The 26,132-nt window shown below is 40.6% G+C and overlaps 1 protein-coding gene and 1 long non-coding RNA gene across 4 annotated transcripts in view; one reads left to right on the forward strand and one right to left on the reverse strand.

Moving 5' to 3' along the window:
* The first annotated feature begins 7,421 nt into the window (after positions 1-7,421).
* Positions 7,422-24,025, forward strand: LOC116689279 (uncharacterized). The gene is made up of 3 exons (XR_004331963.1): positions 7,422-7,607; positions 16,516-16,520; positions 24,014-24,025. It is a non-coding gene; the product is annotated as an uncharacterized LOC116689279 (long non-coding RNA).
* Positions 15,775-26,132, reverse strand: part of LOC116689275 (dual specificity testis-specific protein kinase 1) — a 45,967-nt gene continuing 35,609 nt past the window's right edge. For 2 of the 3 annotated variants that reach the window (XM_032515751.1, XM_032515750.1), the window contains 4 exons: positions 24,325-24,498; positions 22,806-22,889; positions 18,602-18,688; positions 15,776-16,330 (listed from right to left, as the gene is read on the reverse strand). In XM_032515751.1, coding sequence (XP_032371642.1) covers positions 16,226-16,330; positions 18,602-18,688; positions 22,806-22,889; positions 24,325-24,498 — 450 coding nt within the window. In that variant the 3' untranslated portion in view covers positions 15,776-16,225. Of the gene's footprint in view, positions 16,331-18,601; positions 18,689-22,805; positions 22,890-24,324; positions 24,499-26,132 lie in introns of all 3 variants that reach the window. The other variant, XM_032515749.1, reaches the window with a different exon arrangement.

Raw genomic sequence — 26,132 nt, forward strand, 5'->3', positions numbered from 1 at the left:
AGATATCTCCTTCCAACTATATATTAACTGCACACTGCAGACAGGCGCGCTCACTTTGTCTTCCAGCTCTCTCAGTACTTTGAGGGTCGTTCATTTCCACTGAGACAAGTCAATAGCCGGGCCCCCATGGGGCCCCTGAGCCATCACTTAAACGGCTGGTCTGCTGATCACTCCCCCAGCATGCTGATCACTTCCAGGACAAACCTTACTTTAGGGAGTTAACACAATCCTATTCATCAACTCTGAGTTTCTGATACAGAAGTGGTTTAAATAACTTCTATACAGGATTTTGTTGTGATTATGTTATGCCTACACATGTATACTAGTACTCTTTTTTCAAAATGTAAATTCTGTAAACCAACTCATTTTAGGCTGTTTAAGCTATCGTGATGCTGCAGCTAGTCATACACCATTATGCTTTTTAGGCTTGTGAAATATATCTATTTATCGTGGATGATGAACTGGAGTGAGTTTGTCGCTATTGCCGTGTTCAAATTATTGTGCCATGTTACATAGCTCAAAGAAATGACAAAATATGTTTCTGATCTTTTTTCTAAAGTGCAGCTGCTTTTTAGGTTTGTTGCGTTTTTAGCCATTTTGTAAGTTTTCAACATTTTCAGAAGTTAGTGACGGAGCTAGACTAGGTAAGCCCCGCCCACTCTGCCAGCGATTTGATTTGACCCTGCAGCTTGAATTCTCCTGCTTCAGTTCACAATTTTGCAGGAACCAATTACAAACTGGCTAGCTACCTAGCGCTCTGTTGGCGGGTTCAACACAATGACAATAGAGAAGCAGCTTCTCTACGAACGCCACTGAAGCACAGCAACCCAGTGATGAGCTTCTGGTCCGAGATACATAATTGGCTGTCACTTGAGATTGATAATATCCCCACTCTCACCAACATATCCTCTTTTATATGTGTAACCGATAGCTTAAGTACACTGTCTCAAAACCCGATCTGTGTCCTTTTCCCGCTCTGCCCCATGATTTTCACCTGAGCTCCGCCTCATGAAAGCCAAAGGTCGCCAACTTGAACGCCTCTACGAAAAAACTGGTCTCTCCATTCACATAGAAATGAATAAATCTCATCTTCTTCATTACTCAAACTCAATGGCCGTAACTAAATCAAACTACTATTCTGACCTCATCTGCTCCAACGAAGGAAACTCTAGGTCTCTCTTTTCAATAATCCATAATACTTTTAATCCCCCTGATTCCCTGCCTTCTCACATGTACTCAGTCAAGACTTGTAATTCATTGGTTGTCTTTTTTTAATGAAAAAATCAACTCCATTCACCAGCAATTACATTCGACCCCCTTGCCTTCCCCTCCTCCTTTGCCCCTCCCCAATAGCCAGTAATTTTGCTGCTTTCTACTGCCCACCCCCTCCAAAATTTTTGATTTCATTCGTAAATCCAAGCCCTCAACCTGTTCTCTTGACCCCCTCCCCACAGCTCTGGTCAAAACCTGTCTCACTTCCCTCCTCTCCTTCATAACTACCATTATTCATTCCTCTCTCTCCTCTGGTATTGTCCCCTCATTTTTCAAAACAGCATCTGTCTCACCGATTCTGAAAAAACCTGAATCAGATCCAACTAACTATAATAACCTATAATCTATAAACTATCTCAAATCTTCCCTTTACTTCTAAAATTCTTGAAAAAATAGTGTCTGTTCAACTTCATGCTTTTCTTACCCTTAACGGTCTTTACGTACCTTTCCAGTCTGGTTTTCGCCCCTCCCATAGTACTGAAACTGCCCTAATAAAAATCACCAATGATCTCCTCCCAGCTGCTGATTCCGGACTCATCTCTATCCTCATCCTCCTCGTTCTCAGTGTGGCCTTTGATACCATTTCTCACTCCATTCTCCTCAACAGACTATTTTCTCTGGGCATCTCTCACCCCTCTCTTGACTGGTTCCGCTCATATCTCTCCGACCGCACTCAGTTTATTCAACTCAAATCCTTCACATCCCACCCTTCCCCTGTTACTACTGGCGTCCCTCAAGATTCAGTTCTTGGCCCCCTCCTTTTTATCATCTACCTACTTCCCCTTGGCAATATATTCCGCAAATTCAACATTCATTTTCATTGTTACGCAGACGACACCCAGCTCTACTTATCCAGCAAACCCACCTCCTCGCTCCCCCCCCCCTTGTCCCTTACTAACTGCTTACTTGAAATTAAAGGCTGGTTCACCTCAAACTTCCTTAAATAAAAACTCCAAAACCAAACTCCTCCTCGTAGCCACCAAATCCACCCTATCCAAAATCTAAATTTTCACTCTACCAATCGACAACTCCTTGGTCTCCCCTTCCCCTCAGGTCAAGAGTCCGGGCGTCATCCTCGATTCCTCCCTATGCTTTCATTCACACATAAATAATAATCTGCCGGTTTGCATACTCCCACCTACGCATTATTAACCGCCTCCGTCCCTCCCTTACCACTCACACTGCCTCCATCCTTATCCACAGCCTCCTTACCTCCCGCCTTGACTACTGTAACGCCCTCCTTTTTGGCCTTCCTCAAAAATCCCTCCATAAACTTCAACTTCTTCACAACTCAGCAGCTTGTGTCATCACCAGAACCCCCTCATTTCATCATATAACCCCGGTTCTTCAGCAGCTCCATTGGCTTCCAGTTAAATACAGAATACAATTTAAAATCCTTCTCCATACTTTCAAAGCCATCCATAACCTTGCTCCTCCATATCTATCAGAACTCCTACACATTGCCGTCCCCTCCCGCTCCCTCAGATCCTCCTCCTCTATCCACCTCACTGTCCCCCCAGCTCGACTTGTCACCATTGGGACCAGAGCCTTCAGCTGCTCTGCTCCGCAGCTCTGGAACTCACTCCCACCTGACCTCCGCAACATTGACTCTCTCCCCCTGTTCAAAACCAGAATCAAAACCCATCTGTTCCAGCTTGCTTACTTGTAAATACACTGTTCCTGTTTTTGTTTTGTTTTTTGTTTGTTTTGTCATAACTGCTTACACTTTGCTGTTCCCTGTCTTTTATTGTCTGTAAAGCAACCTTGAGTGCTCAGAAAGGCGCTGTTAAATAAAATTTATTATTATTATTATTATTATTATTATTATTATTATTATTATTATTATTATTATTATTATTATTATTATTATTATTACTACTACTGTCATGTGAGACATCAGCAAGCTCCGACTTTTCCACAGACATTTTCTGCTGTGGTCTGTCACTCCCCAATGTGAGTCGTGTGCAGATTTGAGTCGTGCATGCTCAGATTTAAACGGTTTACAACATGAACTGTCAAACTGAAAACTGAAATCCATGAAATAAACTTTTCTCATTACCAACAACAACAACAGAAGATGGCAATCATTTCAAAAACATTTTAGCCATCTATGATTGATTGATTGCCATAGTTAGCTCAAAACACCATTCAACTGACAGCCTTTGTTGTGTTTGATGCTAACTTGTAGCTAGCTGTTACGTGGTAACAGCTGGCTATATGCATACCAGTATATACATGCCAAATATATTGTGTAATAAAGGATAGTTGTTACTGTGCTTTGAAGTTTTCATCTCTCTTTTGTTAGTTCGAGTGTATGATTTATGTTACTTCCTAACTTCCCCTAGGCATGAAACTTGAGGGTTGAAACACCAGCAGTGAATGAACTTGGTTAAGTACGTCCATTTTTACTGTATAGACATTACAGAAGTCTCTTGTTAGCATCTTGTAGGCTAAGTGACGTGTGCGCAACTCAAATCTGTGGTTTGAGGGTTCGCTGGAGGGGACAGCCAAGGTACTTTTGCTTTGTCACTTTTGCCACGCTGGAACACATGTTGACCATTGTTTCTTTCTGTCCGTGCAGTGCATAGCGCCGCTGCTGTGCTGAGGTTTGCACGGGTTGTTGTGTGCCCCTCCTAAATGCAGGGCTGTAGTACTCGAGTCCGACCTTGGACTCAAGTCCGGACTCAAGACAGTTTTTCTATGGTCTCGGACTTGTCTCGGACTCACTAGTATTTGGACTCTGACTTGTCTCTGTCTCGGCCACTGGTCTTGCCCAATATGGGTTTTGGTCTTGACCGAGTCCAGGTGTCTTTATGATGTTGATAATATTATTGGAGGGAAAGTGAAACCTAAACGTATTGTCTTGATACTGTCATGCATAAGACCTTTTTTCTGTCCTGGAGTCGTTCTTGACTCAGACTCGAACCTTTTTGGTTTCGGTCTTGACTTGGACTCGACTAGTCCTGGTCTTGGACTAGTCTTGGACTCGACCAAGGTGGTCTTGACTACAGCCCTGCCTAAATGCTAATTTTATATTCTCTGGCCTGTTTGCTTTTGACTGGTGTATTTTTAAGTAGCTCCCCTTTTTTTGGTTTGTTGTATTTCTTTTGCTCTGGTAATTCTTTCTTGTACATGGACAACATTTGATTTGTATGTTTTTTCCCCAATGAGAGTTTTGTATGTTGTTTTTGATCAAAAACAACCCGTTATGGCGCTGTTACTTCGACACCACCTGGTTCGTCGGTCTGATTGGTTGAGGGACCATCCAATTGCGTCCAGAGTCATTTGAACTGTGCCCATTGGTCCCGCCTCTTGCAGAGCAAACACAGAGCAGACTCCTCAGACCAATACTTAATCTCAGATCTGTTGAGCTCAGCTTGGTCTGCTGGTCCAGACTATAACAGAACTGTATACAGGCCCAACAGAAAAATGTTCTAAATTGAATGTTTCACATTTTGTAAGGAATCATTGATGTTCTCTAACCAACAGAAGTTATGAGCACAACGTTGAGATACCATTCCTGTTTATAGTGTCCCTGTTAGTTGGTAGTGTAGCTGTAATGTTTGAGTTTGGTGTTGGATGATGTCATGTGTTTTACAAACACATAATTGGGATATGTTCTCAGCATTAATATTGCGTTATTGCACGGACATTTCGGTCCAAGCAGCCACAGCAAATCAAGCTGTGGAGCGGGCGGAGTCTCTGCTGAGCAACACTTCCCCTCTGTGGACAGCGTTGGAATTTATAATTGCTTTGCTTAATATTTGTGTGAATTCTCATCATTTGAGGGTGTTGTGTTCAGTAGGGGTGAGTAAATGTTGCAGTGGAAAAGAACATCGGGCAAATGTTACAGTTGAAGAGATAACACCAGACAAAGGAGTAGTCTAGAGTCCTTGTAATAAATGATGTGCTTACGTGTTTGTATCTGACGAAACCTAAAGTTGCTGAGTTTTCTATTGGGAGTGTCTGAAATGTGGGAATAAGGGGACAGCCGAGGAAAAGGAAGTAGGACAATTAGGTCATCTACTGCAAGAGACTTGTCTCTCTGAACTTTGCCTGCATCTTGTCTCCAGAACGCTGTGTAATAAAGTACACTCTATACTCCAACTGCAATTGAGAATCTCTTCCTTCCTAAAAAAGAACCTTGGGGCTTAATTGTAGCCCAACAACAGTCAGCGTGAGAGCATAGACCGTCAATATGAATATACTATATACATAGTCCATGTGTCAGAGCACAGAGCACATAACGGGAGAGTCACGTGTAGACTTAACCTCTTAACGTTTCACGTTTCCCCTTGAGAAGCCTAACGCTTGTCAAACTTATTTCACACTGTCTGATGCCATCATACATTCTGTTTCGTTGCTCAGATGGCTGTAAGACACAAAACAAGACACAACAGACTACACACAGGTATCATCACGTGTAAAATAAGCAGTTTTAAGAATAGAAGGTGACTGGGGAGGTAAACCCCCCTCCGCGAGGGACAGGGAACTCTTTTATGTAGGGATGGATGTGCAGATCATTTAAACAGTTTTAGTGTAGTTAGGTTACATTAAAATCTGGTAACATGACTGAAGTGTGTGCCATTTGGTGCAAAAGTTTGATATTGATAATATGTAGTTTTGGTTGCAGTGCTTGATTTAGCAGGATATTTGAGGTATTTTGCAGTTTGGGTGTGTGGTTTTGTGAATTGTGTTAAGTATTTTGATAAAACTAGCCTACTTGGTAAACTCGTGTTTTAGCAATCTAGCAATTGTATTTTGAAAAGCTTGTGACCTTGTGTGATTTGTAATTATAACATTTATCTGGTACATTTCTGCACCCACTACAAGTAATTATTGCAGTTTGTAAAAACTGCTGTTAAGAGAAGAGGAAGTACCGTCAGTTCCTACTTTAATAAACGCGATCCCTCAAATAATGTCTATGCTTACGTGTAGAGAATTGTTTGTGCTTTTGTATAAGTTGTGTCACCGCATTCCTCCAACTCAACCTGGTCTGGCAGTACTTTATCACTTTTATTTAAAGGGCACTTTCCGGAATGATGCTTTACTATTGTAGCAGAACTCGCGGTCATCGTGGGTTACCCTCAGCGCAAACCTACGTCTAGACAGATTATTTTCCAACGATATTTATTTCAACTGCTCACACACTTTTAACATAACTTTTCAACCATAATCCATGTGCCTCTGCCCGTTGCTTACATTTTAGCAAAGAACCACCAAAACAGTAGCTATGTATCCATCCACACGTTTTTATCCAACTTAAGTGATATTGAATGAAAAATGCCTTCTGGAAACAGTAAAATCCGATGGAATTTCATGAATAAAGACTCAAGGAAATACGTTCGGTCTCATCCAATTTTATCTTGATCGATATCTGGCTTATGCAATGATGGAAACATTATTTGCCGAATAAATAATGAATTGTGATGAAGTTTTAGGTCATTTTATGGTTGCAACTCGCCACAAAACAAAGAAGTTTTAGTTAATTTCCTCCAGTATTTCCTCTCTGTCTGCACACATTGCGGATGTCAACAAAGACAGATGGAAGTGGACGGACAAGAAGACAGACTTTTTGAATTTAATTTATCAGTAACTCGCGAAAGAAATGGCCGACAAAGGTTAGGACAAGTCGTGGGACGTCCTCCGGAATAAATGGAAGAGGCTCAAACAGTGAGACATGTCTCAAAAAAAAAAAAGTCTTTAAGCGGTGCTGGAGGGACAATAAATGGCAAGTTGCATCTGCATCGTCATAGCGATGTGTTGATAGTGTCTTTGTTTTCTTATTATAGCTTGATATGTCGCTATGTTTACAGCTGGCACATAAGCACTATGACAACTTCTCCAATATTGATCATTTATTGTTAGACGGCACGGCCCATTTTGTCTGGACAAACTTTGTTCGCAACTGTTTGTTGACTGTTGTGTGATTCCTGAAACACCTTAAAATGTCTCAAATCAATTCAATATACCAATTTCCTCACAAAACAGCGTGTGATGTCATTATGCACAGGTTTTGATTTGCTTTAAAGCCGCTGGATGGAAACACAATTTCACCAGCTTTATTTACATGAGTTTTTTTTAACCGAATTTCAAATAATTTGATTGACAAGTGGCTGGAGACTTAGCTTGTCTCTCACAGCCCAGTCTCTGAGGTGTGTGGCAGTCATCTGAAGCTCCAGCACACTACTGCAGATAAAGGGATACTGTAAGTAGTCCAACAACAATCAGCTGAGACAATTAACTCACCTGGCACTGCTCTCCTGATCCATCCCCACACCTATCTCCACTGCAGCTGATTACAGACCACGCCCACCTCCACATGCAGGGGTTTAGTTCTTGGATTATTACGATATTGAGGCCAAGGGCAACATTTCATTTTCTAAATGAGTGGACAGTAAATCCAAAGTCAATATTTTTTAGTTTTGCCACTTTCTAATGCATGGTTATATTGAATAAAAGCAACTTGCAACATTTTTGGAATTATTTCTGCATGCAAATTAATAGCTAAGTAGTCCCATGATTTCATTCAATTAAATCTTATTTCCAATCCAAATTTATTCATAGAGCACATTTAAAAACAACAACAGGTGACCAAAGTGCTTTACAACCACAAAAACAAAAACATAAAACACAAAAAAACAAAAGGACAGTTTAACACTTTAACAGCAAAATGAAAATTTGTGTAATGTCAGAAGGCAACTATTATAATGTGTTAGAAGCCTGAGAATAACAAAATGTTTTTAGACAGTATTCAAAAATAGACAGGAGTCAACCTAATCTGTAGAAGCAACTGATTCCAGAGTTTAGAAGCTACTACTGCAAAGACGCAGTCTTCCCTGTTCTGCAACCTTGTTGTTGGGACCCCAATAGTATCTTGAAATCAATTCGGAAACATACAGGGTGCCAATGAAGGAAGGCCAGTACGTAGACTTGACCTTAGAGAAGAGCCTCCATAGAAAAAAAGCCTTATTTTATTACAGAATGTATCTGATTGTCCATTGTTTAAAATCCCTGTCCACTATCACACCCACATTTTTAACAGAAGACCTCATATATTGTTCCAGGGATCACAGGTCCATATGGATGGCATTATGTCCACCACCAGGTTTAAACGTCTGGACCTTAGTTTTGCTTTCAGTAAAAAATGATCCATGCTTGCATCCATGCTTTAATGTCCTTGAGAGATTTTAAGAGTGGCTTTAAGGAGTTTGCATCTTTCATTTTCAAAGGCACGTAGCTTTGAGTGTCGTCAGAGTACAGATGGAATAAAATTCCATGAATTTTTAGGATGGACCCGAGGGGGAACATATAAATGGAAAAAGAGAATTGGCCCTAAAATAGAACCCTGAGAGACTCCACAAGGGAGAGGCGCGGAGGAGGTTGTAACATTGCTGATAGAAAATCATCTGTCAGACCACGAGGATCTGAACCAACCAAAAAAATCTCTCTAAAAAGGCATGGTGGGACAACATCCGTAGGACATCCTAAAAGAGAGAGACACTGGCTCAAACTGGTTAAAAACAGCAGCGCAGGAGGCTCCAATGGATGGGTCTTATGAAGGTGCCGAGATATGAGCTCTAATAGTTGTAATTATGTCCACAAAAATGTTTCGGAAATTTTCCCAAGTTTCTGAAGAAACATCATCTCATTAACAAAATATAGTGTCATAAATAAAATCATGACAGATGTTACATTAGAACTTTACAGATAGAATAGGTCCAGACCACGCAGAGACCCAACAAGCCCCAAAGAGCAATTGCACTTTTTGCAGCATCTTGAACAAGGAAAGACACTGTTATGATTATGGTATATTGCTTTGTTTTCTGTTCCTCCTTCTCTGGTTTTTGGTTCTGTCTTGTCTCCTCGTGTTTGTGTTCTTATTTCCTCCCTGGTTTTGTGTTGTTCCTGTCTTGTGTTCCCTTGAGTGTCTGTATGTTCTGTTTCCTGTTTTATTTTGATAGTCCGGGTCTCTGTCTTGTCCTGTCTAGTTTCAGTACCTGACTACCTGTTGGTAACAGACACCCTTTGAACAGGCAGAAATCTGGGACAGAAGCTGGCTCTGGGTGGGTGGTCAGCTGATGGTACCGGTTGGGATGACCCGGTGTTTTTTTTGGGCCTATAGTCCGAACACATTAGTAGTCCCTTCTACTGCCATGTATGATCTTACACAGCCTATCATCCTCATCAGACAAACCCAGCCACAAAAACAGATTTGCATCTACATAACTCATTCTCATCATGCTTATTCTTTATAGTCAATGTTGTGGGGGTGAGGGGTGCAGGACAGATGGAGCGTATGAAGCGTTGTAAAAAGGCCTGAAAGGAGCCACTGAATCTTTCATGATCTTTTGATTCGCCTTCATGTCAGGTAGGCGCTCAAATCAAGCATGGCCGCCGATGAGTCTTGAGAGGAGGAGAAAACCTGTTTCAAAGGGACGCCTTGCTTTGGTGCTATCGTTGGAAATCTTTTTCTTATAATTCGTCACTGGTTATGCTGAAAAGGCTGGCATCAAAGACACATAATTAGCATGATCAATAGCCTCCAGGACATCAAGTACTTATACAGTCTATTGTGTTATGTCGCAATGTGTACTGTTTAGCTAGTGAACGGTTTTAACCCTTGTGTTGTCTTTCCGTTAAAATTAACACTTTTGTTGACGCTTTTTCTCAGTTTTTAACTTTTTCTTATGTTTTTGTCCCTTTTTTTTCAACACTTTTGACGCTTTTTTTCAATGTTTGTCACTTTTTTGACATTTAACACTACGTAACACTAACTTAGTGACTTTAGTTTTACAGTTATTTGGGGAATTTATGGTCAATAAACCTCATTTATAGGAAATTTTACCTAATGTTTGAGTTAGAAAAGCAGAAATTAGGAATTATTTAGATTTTAATTTAAGGAAGTATGTTGATGATAATCACAGACTGGAATATGTCAACTTTTACTCAATACTATTTGGAAACTACTTCAATTTTTTTCTCAAATGCTATAAATTTGACTAAGACGCTCCCAAAATTAATGAAAGTAGAGATTTGTACTTGGCAAAGAGCGTTGTGGGGAATCAATCATGTTATTTGGGGTAGTTAAAAAGAACATTGATATAGGAAAATGGGTCAATTTGACCCGAGGACAACGTGAGGGTTAAATACAAATACCCCGGTGAGCCAATGTCACCCATGTTGTCATGTTGCAAGGTTGTAGTCTAAAACATATTTAAGGAAACGTATTAACAAAGAAATTAGTTATATTCACCTTGATGGTATAGCTGTACGATCAGTGCTTCCCCTCTGCCCTGTGGCAGTACATTCATCTTTTTGTTTTTATTGAGAAAGATGCCCCAATGCTGGCTGTGTATAGTGGACAGGCTCTGTAAAAAGTGGACATGGTTTGTCAGGACAATAGTGACATAGAGTATCAGGTCCTCATGGATATTTGAAGGGCTTTTGGTTTAATTGGTCTTTTTCAAAGCGTGACTCACTAGCAGCCCCTTCAATGTTTCTGATGATTTCGGCGTTGGCTCCCCCGACAGACGTTCCTGAATCTCTTCATCTCTCCATTTAGACATTTGCATTGCCATTTTTGTGTAAATCACCCTTCTCCTTCTACTTCTTTGGGGTTAGGGTGAGTCGACAGAGCTCTAGCTGTGATTGTAAAAGCTTCGATTTGTTGGAGATGTATTTGGTGGTGTCGGGTCGATATCTCTTTTCACTATGACTCCAAGAAAAAAGCTATGCTAATCAGTTACTGGTTGTTGCAATGCAAAAACAATGACAATGCTAATATGAGTACTAATGATGAGTATGAGGAAGATATTCTAATGACGAGACTTGGATTGAATTGACTTGAGTCGGAAGACCTTGACATCCTGACAGGATTTTCAGAATAAGATGATTAAATCTTTGAATTGTAATTAAAAAAATGCACAGTAAAAGAGGACAAAGAAACAGATTAGAAAATGCTTTTCCTGCAAAAAATACTTGTGAATGCTGAATAGCTAAATTGCTAATGCTAAACCGGATTGCTAGCTTAAATTCGTAAGAAGAAGGTGTAGTAGTGGGAATAGTTGGAAGAGTTGTATGACACTTCTAATGTCAGAAAGATGTCAAATAATTAATGTTGTTTCAATGAGGCCAAAAGATGTAGAATTATTTACGGTTTTTAGATTTTTTAATTGAAAGTATGAACAAGTAGAGAAGGGAGAGCTGTGGAAAAACAGTCGTGGAAAAGCAGAAAACAGAACTGTTTGAAAAATTCAAAATCTCAAATGCACCGCACTGCTTAAAAAGAACCTTGGACGAAGAGGAGCGTGTCTCGCAGCGTACCTACGTGCCTGATCATGCATCTGGCCATTCATACTGGGGACATGTATTACATAAAGCTACGCATCTGGTATGAACGGACATTTTGAATTACATGTGTGCCAAAAATGTGCCTAACGCGCCTGGTGTGTTTTCACTGTGAAACTGTCAGAGTTAGAAGCTGAAGTGTTAACTACCAAAGCTAAGAGCTGAAATACGTTGCCAGAAACCAGATATCAAACAGAGTTAGCTGTAAAGCATACACTTCTTTTTTATTACTTTATTTTTGCTAATTCATCAAACAATACATTGACATGTCAACCCAAATTATACAAATGAACAGGAAGATATAGGTCGAGAACATAACCTAGCAACTGAAACTAAAGCCGGCGACGTCTAAAACCAAAAAAGCAAAGAAAACCAACAAACACGTGCGTCCTAGTCTGTTTAACTCTTGTGTTGTCTTCTTGTCAAAATTGAAAATCAACTCTTTTGACGCCAGTTATCAATGTTTTTAACTTTTTTATACATTTTTGTCCCTTTTCCAACACTTTTGTCACTTTTTTGACGTTTAACACTACGCAACACTAACTTCTTAACTTTAGTTTAAGTTATTTTTTGGTCTATTTGATCAATAAACCTAATTTATAGGAAATTATATCTAATTTTTGAGTTAGAAAAGCAGAAATTAAAGGAATGTACTGTATGTTGATGGATAATCACAGACTGGAATATGTCAACTTTTACTCAATACCATTTCAAAAACACTTCAGTTGTTTTTTCAAATTCAATAAAATGTAATAAGACGCCCCAAAATTAATGAAAGTAGATATTTGTACTTGCCAAAGAGTGTTTAGTGGAATCAATCATGTTATTTTGGCTAGTTAAGAAGAACATTGATATGGGAAAACGGGTCAAATTGACCCATGAGGGTTAACAGATCACCAATAAATGCATGGGTTTATAGTTCCAGGTAAAATATTAACATAGTTTATTAATGTGTCCCAGGTTTTGTAAAATCTCCTAGTACAGCCATCTGATTGATTCTAGCTTGACGTTCATCATCACATCTTTAATCCATTGGTTATGTGATGGAAGAAAAACATCCCTCCAATTGAAAAGGATTGTAAAGATTGAAAGATTGTAATCCTAATCGTTGTAATATACCAAAAATAGCAATTGTAGGAGAAGGCATGATATTACGGCCAAAAGACTTGGAAATAGTGTCAAAAAGGTTTCTGTTCCAATTCCACTTTACAGTCACAGCTCAATTGTAGGACTATCTAAATTATTAGTTTGATGATGTTCTGTTGGGGAGCCATCAGAGGAACGAATCTATTTGATGACATGAGATGCAGCTTATTTGACGGAGTTGATTTGCTAATAATTTGGAAGATTTATCCGTCTTCAGAAAAATCTGCTTTGCAGTGGATAAGAGATCCACGTCAGTTTGTAAACCTACACATTTATTGATCAAATCTGGTCAGACAAGAAGATATGAGTCATGAAGATAACTTGTCAATAGTAATTTTCCTAATATATGCATTGCGGGAAATAATTTGACCTCTTAGATGTGCTGAGTTGGAAGCATGGGCAGAGATCACAATTGGATTATATTTACATTCTGTGATTGCACCAAAAAATCTATTCTGGAAAAGGACTTGTGTACATTGGAGAAAAAGAAGTACTCCCTCTTAGTGGGCATCTTAAACCTCAATGGGTCTATGAACTTGTGCGAGTCCATAAATGTCTGGAGCACTTGTACTGATATAGATGATCTGATGTACAACGAGAGAAACGATCTGAAACCGAGTCCATGGCAAGATTGTAGTCCCCAGATAAAATAACCCTTGTGTTGTCTTCCTGTTCAAATTGAAAATCAGCACTTTTGTTGACGCTTTTTATCAATGTTTGTAACTTTTTTCAACACTTTTTTTCAACGTTTGTCACTTTTTTTGATGTTTTCAATACTACATAACCCTAACTTATTAACTTTAGTTTTACTAAAAGTTGAATTTATGGTCAATAAACCTCATTTTAAAGGAAATTATACCTAATGTTTGAGTTAGCAAAGCTGAAATGAGCAATTATTATTTCGACTAAAATTAAAGGAATGTATGTTGATGGTCAATTTGACCCGAGGACAACATGAAGGTAAAAAAAGATGACCTTTACACTAAAGGTGAGTTTCCTGTAAAAATGCTAGCCTAATTAAGACCTTTTACATTCCAGCTCATTATTACCTGGGACTAAGTATAAATGACTGTGTCATTATTACTACTCAGTGTAAATATATAAGTGCCTATCCAACTTGAATGATAAAGACCACAAGGGAGTGCATGTGCTGTATAATAAAAACATACACAATGCAATTACAGCCAACATGTAATAAACAACACATATGCCCAGTGTCTTAAAACTGCACCCCCCCCCCCAAACAAACTTTCATATACACTTATACGACATTTTACAGCTAGTCACAAGTCCCTCAGCACACTTTATATCAAATCCAGGTAGTTACGAGGCTTTTAAAAAAAGAGGTGATTATTTTGCAGGAACTGCAAGGACGCGTGTCCTCTGTCTGCATGCTCAACAGCGCACCCCCAAAATTCTGGACTTCTAAGCAAAGGGCAGAAAATAACATTATGTCAGATCCTCAGATCCTCTCGGTCTTCTCTATAGACAGGGTATGTTTTTCATCTCAATGAACTGAACGCTAAAATCCAAGGCAAAGAAGAAAATCTTCATACCTCGTTTGACAAGTTGCATTGCTTCATACAGTATACAAGCTCCCCCTTGGCACTCCTTTGTGGATCGGGCTTGAGATGTTTCCCTATAAACAGCAGCACACTGTTGGAACCAGAATATCTTAGCATCTGGATGTTAGCCATACTATGTGCACTGGACAGCTGTACGATTTGCCACTGCTGGCACAGGAGCAACTGGCAGACATCAGAGAAGATCGGACATTAAAAAGGGTTTTGGAAATTGTTGGAGGAAGACCCAATAGTGTCCGGTAGAGCCATTGTTCTGCTGCAATTCTCCACTATGGATTTGTCTGAACGGTGGTTCACCAGGAGCAAGATTTAGTTTGACATGGTTTAACTACATAAAAAGTGAAGAGACACCCTGAAAAGAAGCATTGACTAATTCATAAAAAGATACCATAACTTTGCTCAAATATGTGAAAAAAGGATTTCTGGACACAGTGCATGCTGGGAAATAATGTTTCTAACAACTTAAGTCGATGAGTTCAGATCATTCCACCAATTCACAAATTGTATTTATGTAACAAATACGATTCTAAGCTGTGGACTCCGACTGAAGATAATAGATCACAGAAGATATGAGATATCACTTAACTTGACTTAAGTTTGACTTTGAATGCTGATCATGTCTGGAGTAAAGTGAAGAGAGTAAATGAAGATCATTTGTATTTCTTATTATTGGTAAGTATGTTTCTAAATTCATTTTTTCATTTCTGTATGTAAAAGCCTGCTGGTTTCCATTGTTCCTTTTATATGTGTTCACTGCTTACGTCTGTGTGTCTTTTAAAAAAAACTAAACCTGAATTTCTGAGCTAAAAATCTAGATTAGGATAGAAACCAAATGTGGCTTTGTGAAAGTTAATTTTCTTTTGCAGAGTCCTTAAAGTAAAAAATTAAAAAAATTAAAAAAAAACAGAACGTGGGGAATACTACTAGGGTTAAAGCAATCCCAAAGAAGATGCAGAGTAAGAAAAAAACAACAATAACATGACAGAGCAGAAACAGATGAGGCCTATAATTGTTGTGATTTCATTGTGAAAAATGTAAGTTCTTTTGCTAAAATCCAGAGAATAACTTGGAAAATGCAGTCACCACGCTGAATAATTATTCATTACAACATAGACACTCAAAGTGCTTCGGTGGGGGGTGGGGGGGGGGGACTACTCTCTAACACCACCAATGTGTAGCACCTACCCTTACGACGCCAGACGCTCACCACATATCAGATTGGTAGAGAAGGAGGACAACGTGTTTTTAGTGGTGGGGAAAAACAGAGCCCATGGAGAACCCCCCCCCCCGCAGACACCACAGGGAGAACGTGGAACTCCACACAGAAAGACCCGGATCGACCAAGGTTGGGACCCAGTACCTTCTTACTGGGAGGACACAGTGCTAACACAGTGCCGCTTACAAGAGTTTTTCTTTATTACACAAAAGCTGACATGTTGGAGGTAAAATATATCTTTATGGAAATAATAAATAGGTTCAAATGAGACCAACATTAAATATGACCAAGACTATAAACTGTGAACCTGAACACAGAGCAAATTTAACTTCTGCAAGTTTGAACTTAAAATACAACTCTCCTTAGCTCCTGATTGGTTGGTCATGTCTTAGTTGTGTCCTGTGATGTCCGCTGATGTCCCAGCAGAGAGGAGAGCACATGTAAGAGGCAGAAACACATCAGATCAAGGAACCGGGGACATACAGTAGATACAGGACAGAGCTGACATGCTGTACCGTCATCTGGACACACACAGTGTCCCACAGAGTGAGGACAGTTTCCACTACACCATAGAGGGCTCGGGGTCCGGCCAGCTTCCTGTCCCACACTGACCCCCCCCAGACACTCGGCTCCTGCTGCTGGGTCCCAGACGGATCACTCAGCTCGTGGTCAGATCCGATTTGGGCAGCGGCTCCAGGCTCTCGGCCACCTCTCCCAGCTCATCCAGCAGCTCCGTGAACGCTGGCCGTCGGAAGGACTCCACCTGAGGGGGGACGAGACCAGAGGCCATGGCTACTTCTGGGACTTTTTACAACACTTACTTAAGGTATTAAAAGTAAAATACCTGTTCATACAGAAAGAATGGCCTCTGTGGGTGTTACAAAGATGCAATAATGTAAGTGGTAGGGTAATTTTTAAGTTTACTAGGTGAAATCTTGAGCTGTAAAGTAGCTGTGGATGAAATTATAGCTGTTATATTGAGGAGTAAAAGGTACAGAATTTCCCTCTGAAGGAGTACAAATGGCTGGCCTAGCCCATCAGCAACATTTCAACACATCATTGCCAATGTTTGCATAAATGTTAGTGTGCAGTATGCTGTTTAATTGATCCTAAATTATTTAAAATCTAAAGTTATGCTATGCATATATTCCTCAACATTCTAGCAAGTACAAATGTGCAAATGTTGGCGTTTCAGCAACAATGTCGAAGAACACTATCAATCCTGCAAGGGTGAAATTATTAATAGTTAATGTGGGCCGGTCTGAGGCTGACTACAGTACAGCCCTGCGTCCACCAGGGAGCGCCGACGTGTAAGCTCTAAATCCTTCTGCCACGATGTCCCTCTTTCAGGACATTTTCTTCCATTTTTTTCTTTCATATTAAGACTTTCCATACATACAGTATGGGTGCATACAATGCTAATGTGGTGAGTAGTCAGATTAATAGCAAGATATTTTAGTATTGTACATTTCCTATGCATAAAATGTAATTGATAAAGTGATAAATGGCTTTGTGACTAATAAAACAGCGTTCACTAAAACTAAAAACAGGAGCTGAGGACACACATCCTCAATCTCATCATGTTACAGTGAGGACATGTTATTGTGCAGTATGTTACACTAATTGGAATTAGACTACACTACATGATTAGAACTATACAGTGTGTGTATATATACAAAGTTGATTAAAGTTAAAGTTACTAAAGTTTATTAACAAGTGGAATAAGACCATTGATCGTAATGCCTTAATTAAAAAAGTCCAACTTTTTAATGAGACCAGAATGTTTTTGTGAATGAATAATGTATTGTAAATAAATAAATGTTTTCCTTAAAATACAGGGGGCATAAGTATACACCCCCCTATGTTAAAATACAGGGGCATAAGTATACACCCCCTATGTTAAAATACAGGGGCATAAGTATACACCCCCCTATGTTAAATTCCCATAGAAGCAGGCAGATATTTATTTTTAAAGGCCAGTTATTTAATGGATCCAGGATAATATGCATCCTCATAAGTTTCCTGCCTGCTACTATAGGAATTTAACATAGGGGGGTTTATTCTTATGCCCTCTGAATTTTAAGGAAGAACATTTATGTATTTACAACACATTATTCACTCACAAAGAAAATTGGTGTCCTTAAAAGGTTGGATTTTACTAAATATTTTGAATTAAGGCATTAAGATCAATTTCCAAAAGATGTTCTTTTATTCCTCTTTTTTATCAACTTTAGCCTGGGTTTGTAAACTCATGCAAGCCACTGTATACATCAACATACTGTACACCAAGTAGTAAAACAGGGTATAAATGCATAGATAGACAGATACATTGATAGATAAATAAATACATTAACAAAATGAAAAGCCAAATTACAAAGGTCAGTCTTTAGTCTCAAGACTGCGTGCTGCCCTCAGGACAGGTGAGCAGTACACCTGAGGAGACAGTGGGGAAGCCTTTCAAAGTTTGGAGAAAGACCTTTGTAATTTGGCTTTTAATTTTGTAATTGTATTTATTTATTAGTGTGTATATTTTTTGTTTTGGTTGTTGTGTGTGTAAGCACAGTGTGAGCAACAATGCTCCAAAGAAAAACACCTGGCGAATAAAGCTGATTCTGATTCTGAAGAGCCTTGATTATGTCATCAGGGTTATGGGTCTCGGTTTTGGGCTCGAGACCCAGAGTTTGAGCAGAGAGCCTGTTACAGACTGTAAGAGTGGAGTGAGCAAGACGTGGGCATCTGGGAGGCCAGACGCATTTCTGAACCTGACGGCTGACTCGTGGTGGTACATTCAGGACATTCACCCTACAATATTAGAAATTATTATTTTTTGCCTCTTGCAAGTCCCAAGTGCAATCACTGGTGGAGTGTAGCTACAGAAACCTTGTCTTTCACTAACCCTTACCTGATTAAAACTGTATTAAACTACCTGCTCGTACATTATCACTCCATGTCTTGTGGTTGTCTTCAAACATTAACACCAGTCTCACAGCTTTTGATTAGCATTTGGCGTAATGCCGTTAGCTTGAGTACGTACCATACAGCAGCTGGCTGCTAACTCCAGGAGACGCTGGGGACAGTCAGTCACCATCTGCCTGAACGCATTCACATCCATCCCATAGTCCTGGAAGACATCAACAGTGAGTGCAGCATGAGCACAATAAAGCCACCATTTCCCAGACGTATCAAAGATGTGTCAACATCAACACGTGTCTGTGCTGGGACTACGTACTGTATGTGTGTCTACGTATGTCTACAAAGATAGGGTTTAAATTCCATGTCTACACTTAAAATTTAAAACTGCTAACGGCTCAATACTGAATATGTATACACGTTACCATTTCCCTGTCCTTAAATCCGTTTTTCATGCAATGGGTCAACATTTTAGGAAATACATTCGTTAATTTTCTTAACCCTTGAATTGTCTTCCCGTCAACCAAGTTTCTCAACACTGTTATCACTTTTTCCGACATTTGTCACTTTTTCAATGTTAGGGGTGCTTTTTTTATATTTTTTCTAAAGTCATTTTATATTTCTAATGTTGACATTTTGAAGGCCCATTTTTTGTGGAAAAAAACAACCTGAAATTGGGTCAAGTTTAACCCGAGGAAAACACGTGGGTTAAGGTGAGATGAGAATTTCATTGTGATGGTAGCGGAAGGAGGACCCAAACGCAGAGATGAGGAGGCAAGCAGGAGCAGGTGCACAGCGGTTTATTTCAACACAGTTCAAAGAAAACACAGGGAGCCAAGTGGGCACAGCAACATCCCAAAAATACAAAAATCAAAAGAGTCCACAAAATCCAAAAAACCAGGAACCAGGGGGTAGGTTAATCAGGAACAGGATGACAACAGAGGGGAAAACTCAGAGGGAAGAGCAGGAACACCGACGGGCTGACGGACAACGAGGCAAAAGGGAAGCACGAGGTAACGAGAGGTAGGTGACAAGGGGGCAGGGAGTCAGGTGGAAAACATCAGGTAATCACAAGAGCGGGAAGACACAGGAAGTAAAGCTAGAGACAAGACGAGACAATAAAACAGCCTTCAAAATAAAACAGGAAACAGAACATACAGGCACTGAGGGGAACACAAGACAAGACCAACAACACAAGACCGGGGAGAAAATAGGGACACAAACACAAAGAGGCAAAAAACGAAAACCCCAAACCACAATATTCATGGTTGCTATCATGTGTGTTATTTGATTTTTTATTTTATTTATTTTATTAATTCAGGACAATACACATTGATGAACATGCACAACAGAACATGCAAATGTGCCAGATTGTAGCCCGAGGGCTAATTTCCATCTGCAGTCCAATAGGCAGGTTGGAGTTACAGTAAAAAAAGACATAGAATAGTAGCATTTAGTATATAAAAACAAGAATAAACTAAAAGAAAAGGAGAAAAAAGAGAAAGAAAAAACAGGACAATTCATTAGTAAAAAAATAATAGTAATAATAAAAAAAAAATGAAAACACAAGTTAGCGGTGATTACATGTTTGGTTAGCTCTAAGCCACAGCTTAACATGGCTCTTAAAGGAGGCCAAAGTGGGACGCTCCCTTTTAGTTGGGGGAAGTGTGTTCCATAATGCACTGCCTTTAATAGAGAGTACTACATGACTGAATGAGGTTTTTCAAAAAGGAACCTCACAGTCCCCGTTTACGACGGCTCTTGTAATCCGAGTGTGTCTAAATTTAATAAACTCCAGCAATGGAGGTGGTGCCAGGCCATAAAGTACTTTATAAATTAAGCACAATGAAGAAAGATTACAATAATTAAGTAACGTATAGAGCTGAACTGGTATTTAAAATGATATGAAGCATAATCCTAGCTTAGCATTAACACCGGAAACAACCCGCCCTACTTCTCCAGGGTTGAAATTGCTGAAAGAAGATGAAGCTGACACAGGCAGCAAAGCTAATAGTTTATTGCAGCAGAAGTTCTCTACATGTTTGTTGACATTTTCTCTCCATGCCACGCTGCAAAACAGCAAACTGCTTCCACAGAAAGTCTTCCAGCTCTTTGAAATGTAAGGACGTCGCCAACATTTCAAACATGCAATATGGGGGATTCTGTCAGGGCAAAGAGCGACACTTTACTGTGATATGTTCATTGACATAGCTAAACAAAAGGGGGGGGGGGGTTGCCTGGCAACATTTGGACATGCTGTGGGTTTCCTGGAGGGTCAGCAGGGAGAGCCGCTGCCAGAACTCACCAAACTAATCCCATTCAGACTCATTGTTCTGGTGACCTCCTGCACATCACAACAGTCTTTTTCAGGCCTGCAACTTCTAAAATTGATCCATTCTCCACGAAGACATCAGAAAAAAATAAGAACTAGCTTGAACAGTCAAAAAAACACGTTGCAAGATGAGTTCATTTGGGGCACATCTCCCTCCTTCAGAAATAACCTGTGGCCGATGGTTCTTTCTTTTACAGTTGGCTGCTGTGTAGGCCAGGCATTCCATGTGTAGGTGTATGAGTAAGTAATGTATTCATAGTTAAAATGACCTCTACAATTTTGGATAGCCAGAGACAGTCTCAGCAGTTCGTCCTCAAACAGCACAAAAAGTGTGTCCCTGGTTTTGCTAGCAGTCTGGTAAAATCCAAGAAAAAGTTCCTCTATACTGAGTAACAACATGGAAGCCCACAGACATCTTCTCCTTGACAGTCTCATCCATAATTATGTAAAAAAAAAAATTGCTTTATTTTAGAACTTGGTAGACAAACAGATGGGTTATTTCCATGACTCATGTATTCATAGTTAAATAGTTTGTGTAGCATTGGCTTTGGCTTTAGCTTTAGCCACTAGGATGACATGTTCTTCAATGCTCTATCCCTGGACCTCTGCTTGGTCTGTTATCAACATTGGAGGTTTTGTTAACCCTCATGTTGTCCTCGGGTCAAATTTCCTATATTAATGTTCTTTGTAATACCTCAAATAACATGATTGATTCCACACAACGCTCTTTGGCAAGCACAAATCTCTACTTTCCTTAATTTTGGGGCGTCTTATTCAATTTTATAGCATTTGGAGAAAAAAAATGGAAGTGGTTTTGAAATAGTATTGAGTAAAAGTTGACATATTCCAGTCTGTGATTATCCATCAACATCCATTCCTTTAATTTTAGTCTAAATAATACCCAATTTCTGCTTTTCTAACTCAAACATTAGGTATAATTTCCTATGAATGAGGTTTACTGACCATAAATTCCAAAAATAGCTAAAGTTAATAAGTCAGTATTACGTAGCGTTAAATGTCAGAAAAAGCGTCAAACGTGTTAAAAACAGGGACAAAACGGTGAGAAAAAGTTAAAAACAGAGATAAAAAGCGTCAACAAAAGTGTTGACTTTCACTTTTGACAGTAAGACAACACAAGGGTTAATATTAAGAACTTTGGAGCAAGCCAGCAACTGCCAGTTTTCATGCTAAGCTAGGTTGTTGTTGTAGCTTTTTTAATGGCCAGATAAAAACCAAAGTTTCTTTGAGGCTTCAACACGCACAGAGATCACCTCCACAATAAATACACAGTATCATCAAGCTAAAGGTCTAGTATCTGACTGGAATGTTTAAATATCACCCACTTGTTCTCATGTAACCAAATATCTGTGCTTAAATCACGTGACCCCCCCCCCCCCCCCCCTGAGCAACTTCCATTCTCTGAAGAAGTCCATGTGGTCAAAAGCACTGTGAGTGAACATGACCTTTACAGTATTTTGTGTTGGACTCTTGGAGGCCGTAATGGGGGTTCTTCTGACATTTTATATACAAAAAAATGAATTTATTATAACCAGTATCATAACAGTGATATAAGGTTAATGCAAATAAATTATTATAAAATTAGGGGTGGTAGTAGCTCAGTCTGTAGGGTGTTGGGTTGGGAACCGTAGGGTTGCTGGTTCAACTCTCAATACGGACCAGTGATGCCAGGTTACCTCCTGGGCCCTGCCAAGGTGCTCTTGAGCAAGGCACTGAACCCCCAATTGCTCGCGGCGCCTTTCTATGTGCAGCCCCCCCACTCTGACATCTCTCCATTTAGTGCATGTATAGGTTCTGAGCATGTGTGTAGTTCATGCCTGTGCATATGTGTAATAACAACAGAGTGTAAAATTGTAATTTCCCCTTGTGGGATTCATAAAGTATACATTATTATTATTATTATACATTACACAGCCAACTATTGATAAGAAATATTTTTCAATATTGTGTGTCTGCTCGTTGCTGATGTGATATGTACCTGTGTTCTGGGTAGGATCTCGGGGTCGGCAGGGATCCTGGCCAGGATTTCACAGAGCACGATGCCGAAGGAGAAAACGTCCACCTGGAAGATATGATGCAATAACGGAGGATGAGAGCAATCAAATCCCAAACATATTGGTTGTTTTGAAAAGCAATAAGGCGACCAAAAATTGAAGCTACTTTTAAAGAATAATATGCCCAAAAAGACATGCAACATTAGTCGACTGACAGATAAATGAATCAACAACTATTTGTATGAATTATTAATTTAAAAAAAAACAAGGTCCAGCTTCTCTTTTGTGATGACTCGCTGCTATTCATCTTATGAGAATTGATAATTTGGTCATTTTCATATTTTTCACTATTTTCTGACATCTAATACACCACATGAGTTATAGATTAATCGAGATAATCAGCCCTGCCGCTTGTACCCTGGATCTTGTTCTTTCGGTCGTGTCCCAGCCTTCATGACCATAGGTGAAGGTACAAGCAGCCGAAATGGGTTTCCTCAGGAGGGGGGGGGGGGGGGGGGCGTGACGTCTCCCTTAGAGATAGGGTGAGAAGCTCAGTCCTCCGAGAGGAGCTCGGAGTAGAGCCGCTGCTCCTTCACGTCGAAAGGAGCCAGTTGAGGTGGTTCGGGCATCTGGTAAGGATGCCTCCTGGGGGGGTCCCTAGGGAGGTGTCCCAGGCACGTCAAGCTGGCAGGAGGCCTCGGGGAAGACCCAGGACTAGGTGGAGGGATTATATCTCCAACCTGGCCTGGGAGCGCCTCGGGATCCCCCAGTCGGAGCTGGTTGATGTGGCTCGGGAAAGGGAAGTTTGGGGTCCCCTACTGGAGCTGCTGCCCCCGCGACCCGATACCGGATAAGCGGATGAAGATGGATGGATGAAAGGAATTAAACCATGAGTGCTGGTGTCCTACTCTGTCAATTTAAAGTACGCGGAACATTGTATTACTTTATTTATTTATGGTTATATTTTTGGTTGGAACCAAACAAACTGAACTTCAGGTGTAAAAGCACACTTAAATTAGATTTTTTTTGAAAACGGCTCATGTCCTGAAAAAAGGACAATTCCCGAGTGTGTGCGTGTGTGTCCTTGGGTTTTGTAAAGGCAAGATATAAATAAAAGTTGTTATTAAAATTATTATTATTATTAACTGTTGTGTTTATTTAGGAGAAAGCTGTCCTTTCAGCCTAGATAGAGGAGATGATGGAGCTGCTCCCCCGCAACCGGATAAGCAGAAGAAGATGGATGGATGGATAATATATATACATATATATATATATATATACATATATTCTGTATCTACATACATTAAGACTTGAAACTTGTTCACATGACATAACTCGCTTTCTGTCCATCTCTTTTTGAACCTAGTTTTTATGGATCCCTGTTAGCTAACGCCCTGACATCATTTATTCTTCCTGGGGTTCATCATGTTTCCAAAGTGTGATGTCGTTACAACATTAATGTGTATCGAGCTGCAGCAGAGTGTGTGTACCACAGACAGTTACCTTGCGGTCATATGGCTCGCCTCTGAGCATCTCGGGGGCCATCCAAAAGGCGGAGCCCACCAGGGACAGCTTCCTGCCGGGGTCTTTGACTGGCAGCTCCACCACCTCCCTGGCCAGGCCGAAGTCTGTCACCAGGGCCTCCCGGCCCCGAGGCGTCACCCGAATCAGACAGTTCTGGACAAACACAAAGGGCACAGCAGCTGCAGGGTTACATGTTGCCAACAGAGGGCAGCGTAAGGTTGATATCTGAAAAAAGCATGGAGCATCAACAGTTCATTTTGTAACAGTCAAGTATTGATCTCAAATTAGTCAAAATCCAGCTCTGCAGTCTCTCCACTCAATGATTCACTCGACCTAATGTGAGGGGGTGCGTGCGTGTGTGTGTGTGTGTGTGTTTCTTGCTGTACAGTACATCCCACTGCCTGGCTGTGTTCTGATCACAGTTTGAATAAAAGATTCTTGAGCTGGAGGTGGGATGTGTGATGCGATGCAGACAGTGGGCGGAGCTTTAGTTGCATAACAACAGTGGTCGGCCTAAAGCTTGTGTATTATGTGTATGCATAAGGAAACAACACCAGGACTGGTTTGACTTTAACTCAGAAAAGGTACAGTCACTCCTTAAAACCAAGCATGAGGCCCACAAAGCTCTCCTGTCCTGCCCTGGATCTCCCACCCTTAAACCCACCTTCACTGCTGCAAGAACAGAAACCCACCTGGTGGGTGCTAAAGGCGGATAAAATCCAGATCCTGGCAGACTGCAAAAACAGTCAAGGCTTTTACAACGCCATAATGCATTGTACGGCCCCCGGGAAGCGGGTGATTGGCCCAGTCCGATCAGCTGACGGGTCCCTGCTTCAGTAAGAATCATTTTGAGTCTCCTCAACCACAACAGCCCTGTCGACTCACATATTCTTGATAATCTCCCAGACCTGCCACCAACCATGCACCTGGACACCCCACCGCTTAACTCGCAACTCTGGTAAGCCATTGCAGGGCTGAAGACCAACACGAGCGCTGGACCTGATGGAATCCCTGCAGAGGTTTTCAAACACGGAGGATACGTCCTCACGCGTCACCTTCACCCTCTGATCCAAAACATCTGGGAAAACGATTGACAGCTAAGGTGCAATGTCTATGTGGGATATCGACGCATGTAAATGTGCTGTATTTATACAGCGCTTTTCCAGTCTTAACAACTACTCAAAGCGCTTTTACATCATACAGGAAGCATTCACCATTCACACACGTTCATACACTGTGGCCGAGGCTGCCGTACAAGGTGCCACCTGCTCATCAGATACACACTCACACACATTCACACTCCGATGACGCAGCATCGGGGGCAACTCGGGGTTCAGTGTCTTGCCCAAGGACACTTCGACATGGGACTGCAGGGCCAGGGATTGAACCACCAACTTTCCATTGGCAGGCAACCGCTCTACCACTGAGCCACTGATCCCTTGCATGTGCAACAATCTTTTTTTCAAAATGTCTGGCTATGGCCCCGTGTGTGTGTGTGTGTGTGTGTGTGTGTGTGTGTGTGTGTGTGTGTGTGTGTGTGTGTGTGTGTGTGTACCATGTTTAACTACATTTGTGGGGACCAAAAACTGGGAATACAGTATACTTATGGGGTCCTGACAGCTCTGTGGGGACAAAATGCTGGTCCCCACAACTTTAAAGGGCTGTTTGAGGAATAAGACTTGGTTTTAGGATCAGGGTTAGAATTAAGTTATGATTAGGGTAAGGGTAAGGGATAAGGTTAGGCATTTAGGTTTGATGGTTAAGGTTAGGGTAAGGGGCTAGGGAAT

The sequence above is a fragment of the Etheostoma spectabile genome, chromosome 5 (assembly GCF_008692095.1).
Source record: "Etheostoma spectabile isolate EspeVRDwgs_2016 chromosome 5, UIUC_Espe_1.0, whole genome shotgun sequence".
Lineage (NCBI taxonomy): Eukaryota > Metazoa > Chordata > Actinopteri > Perciformes > Percidae > Etheostoma > Etheostoma spectabile.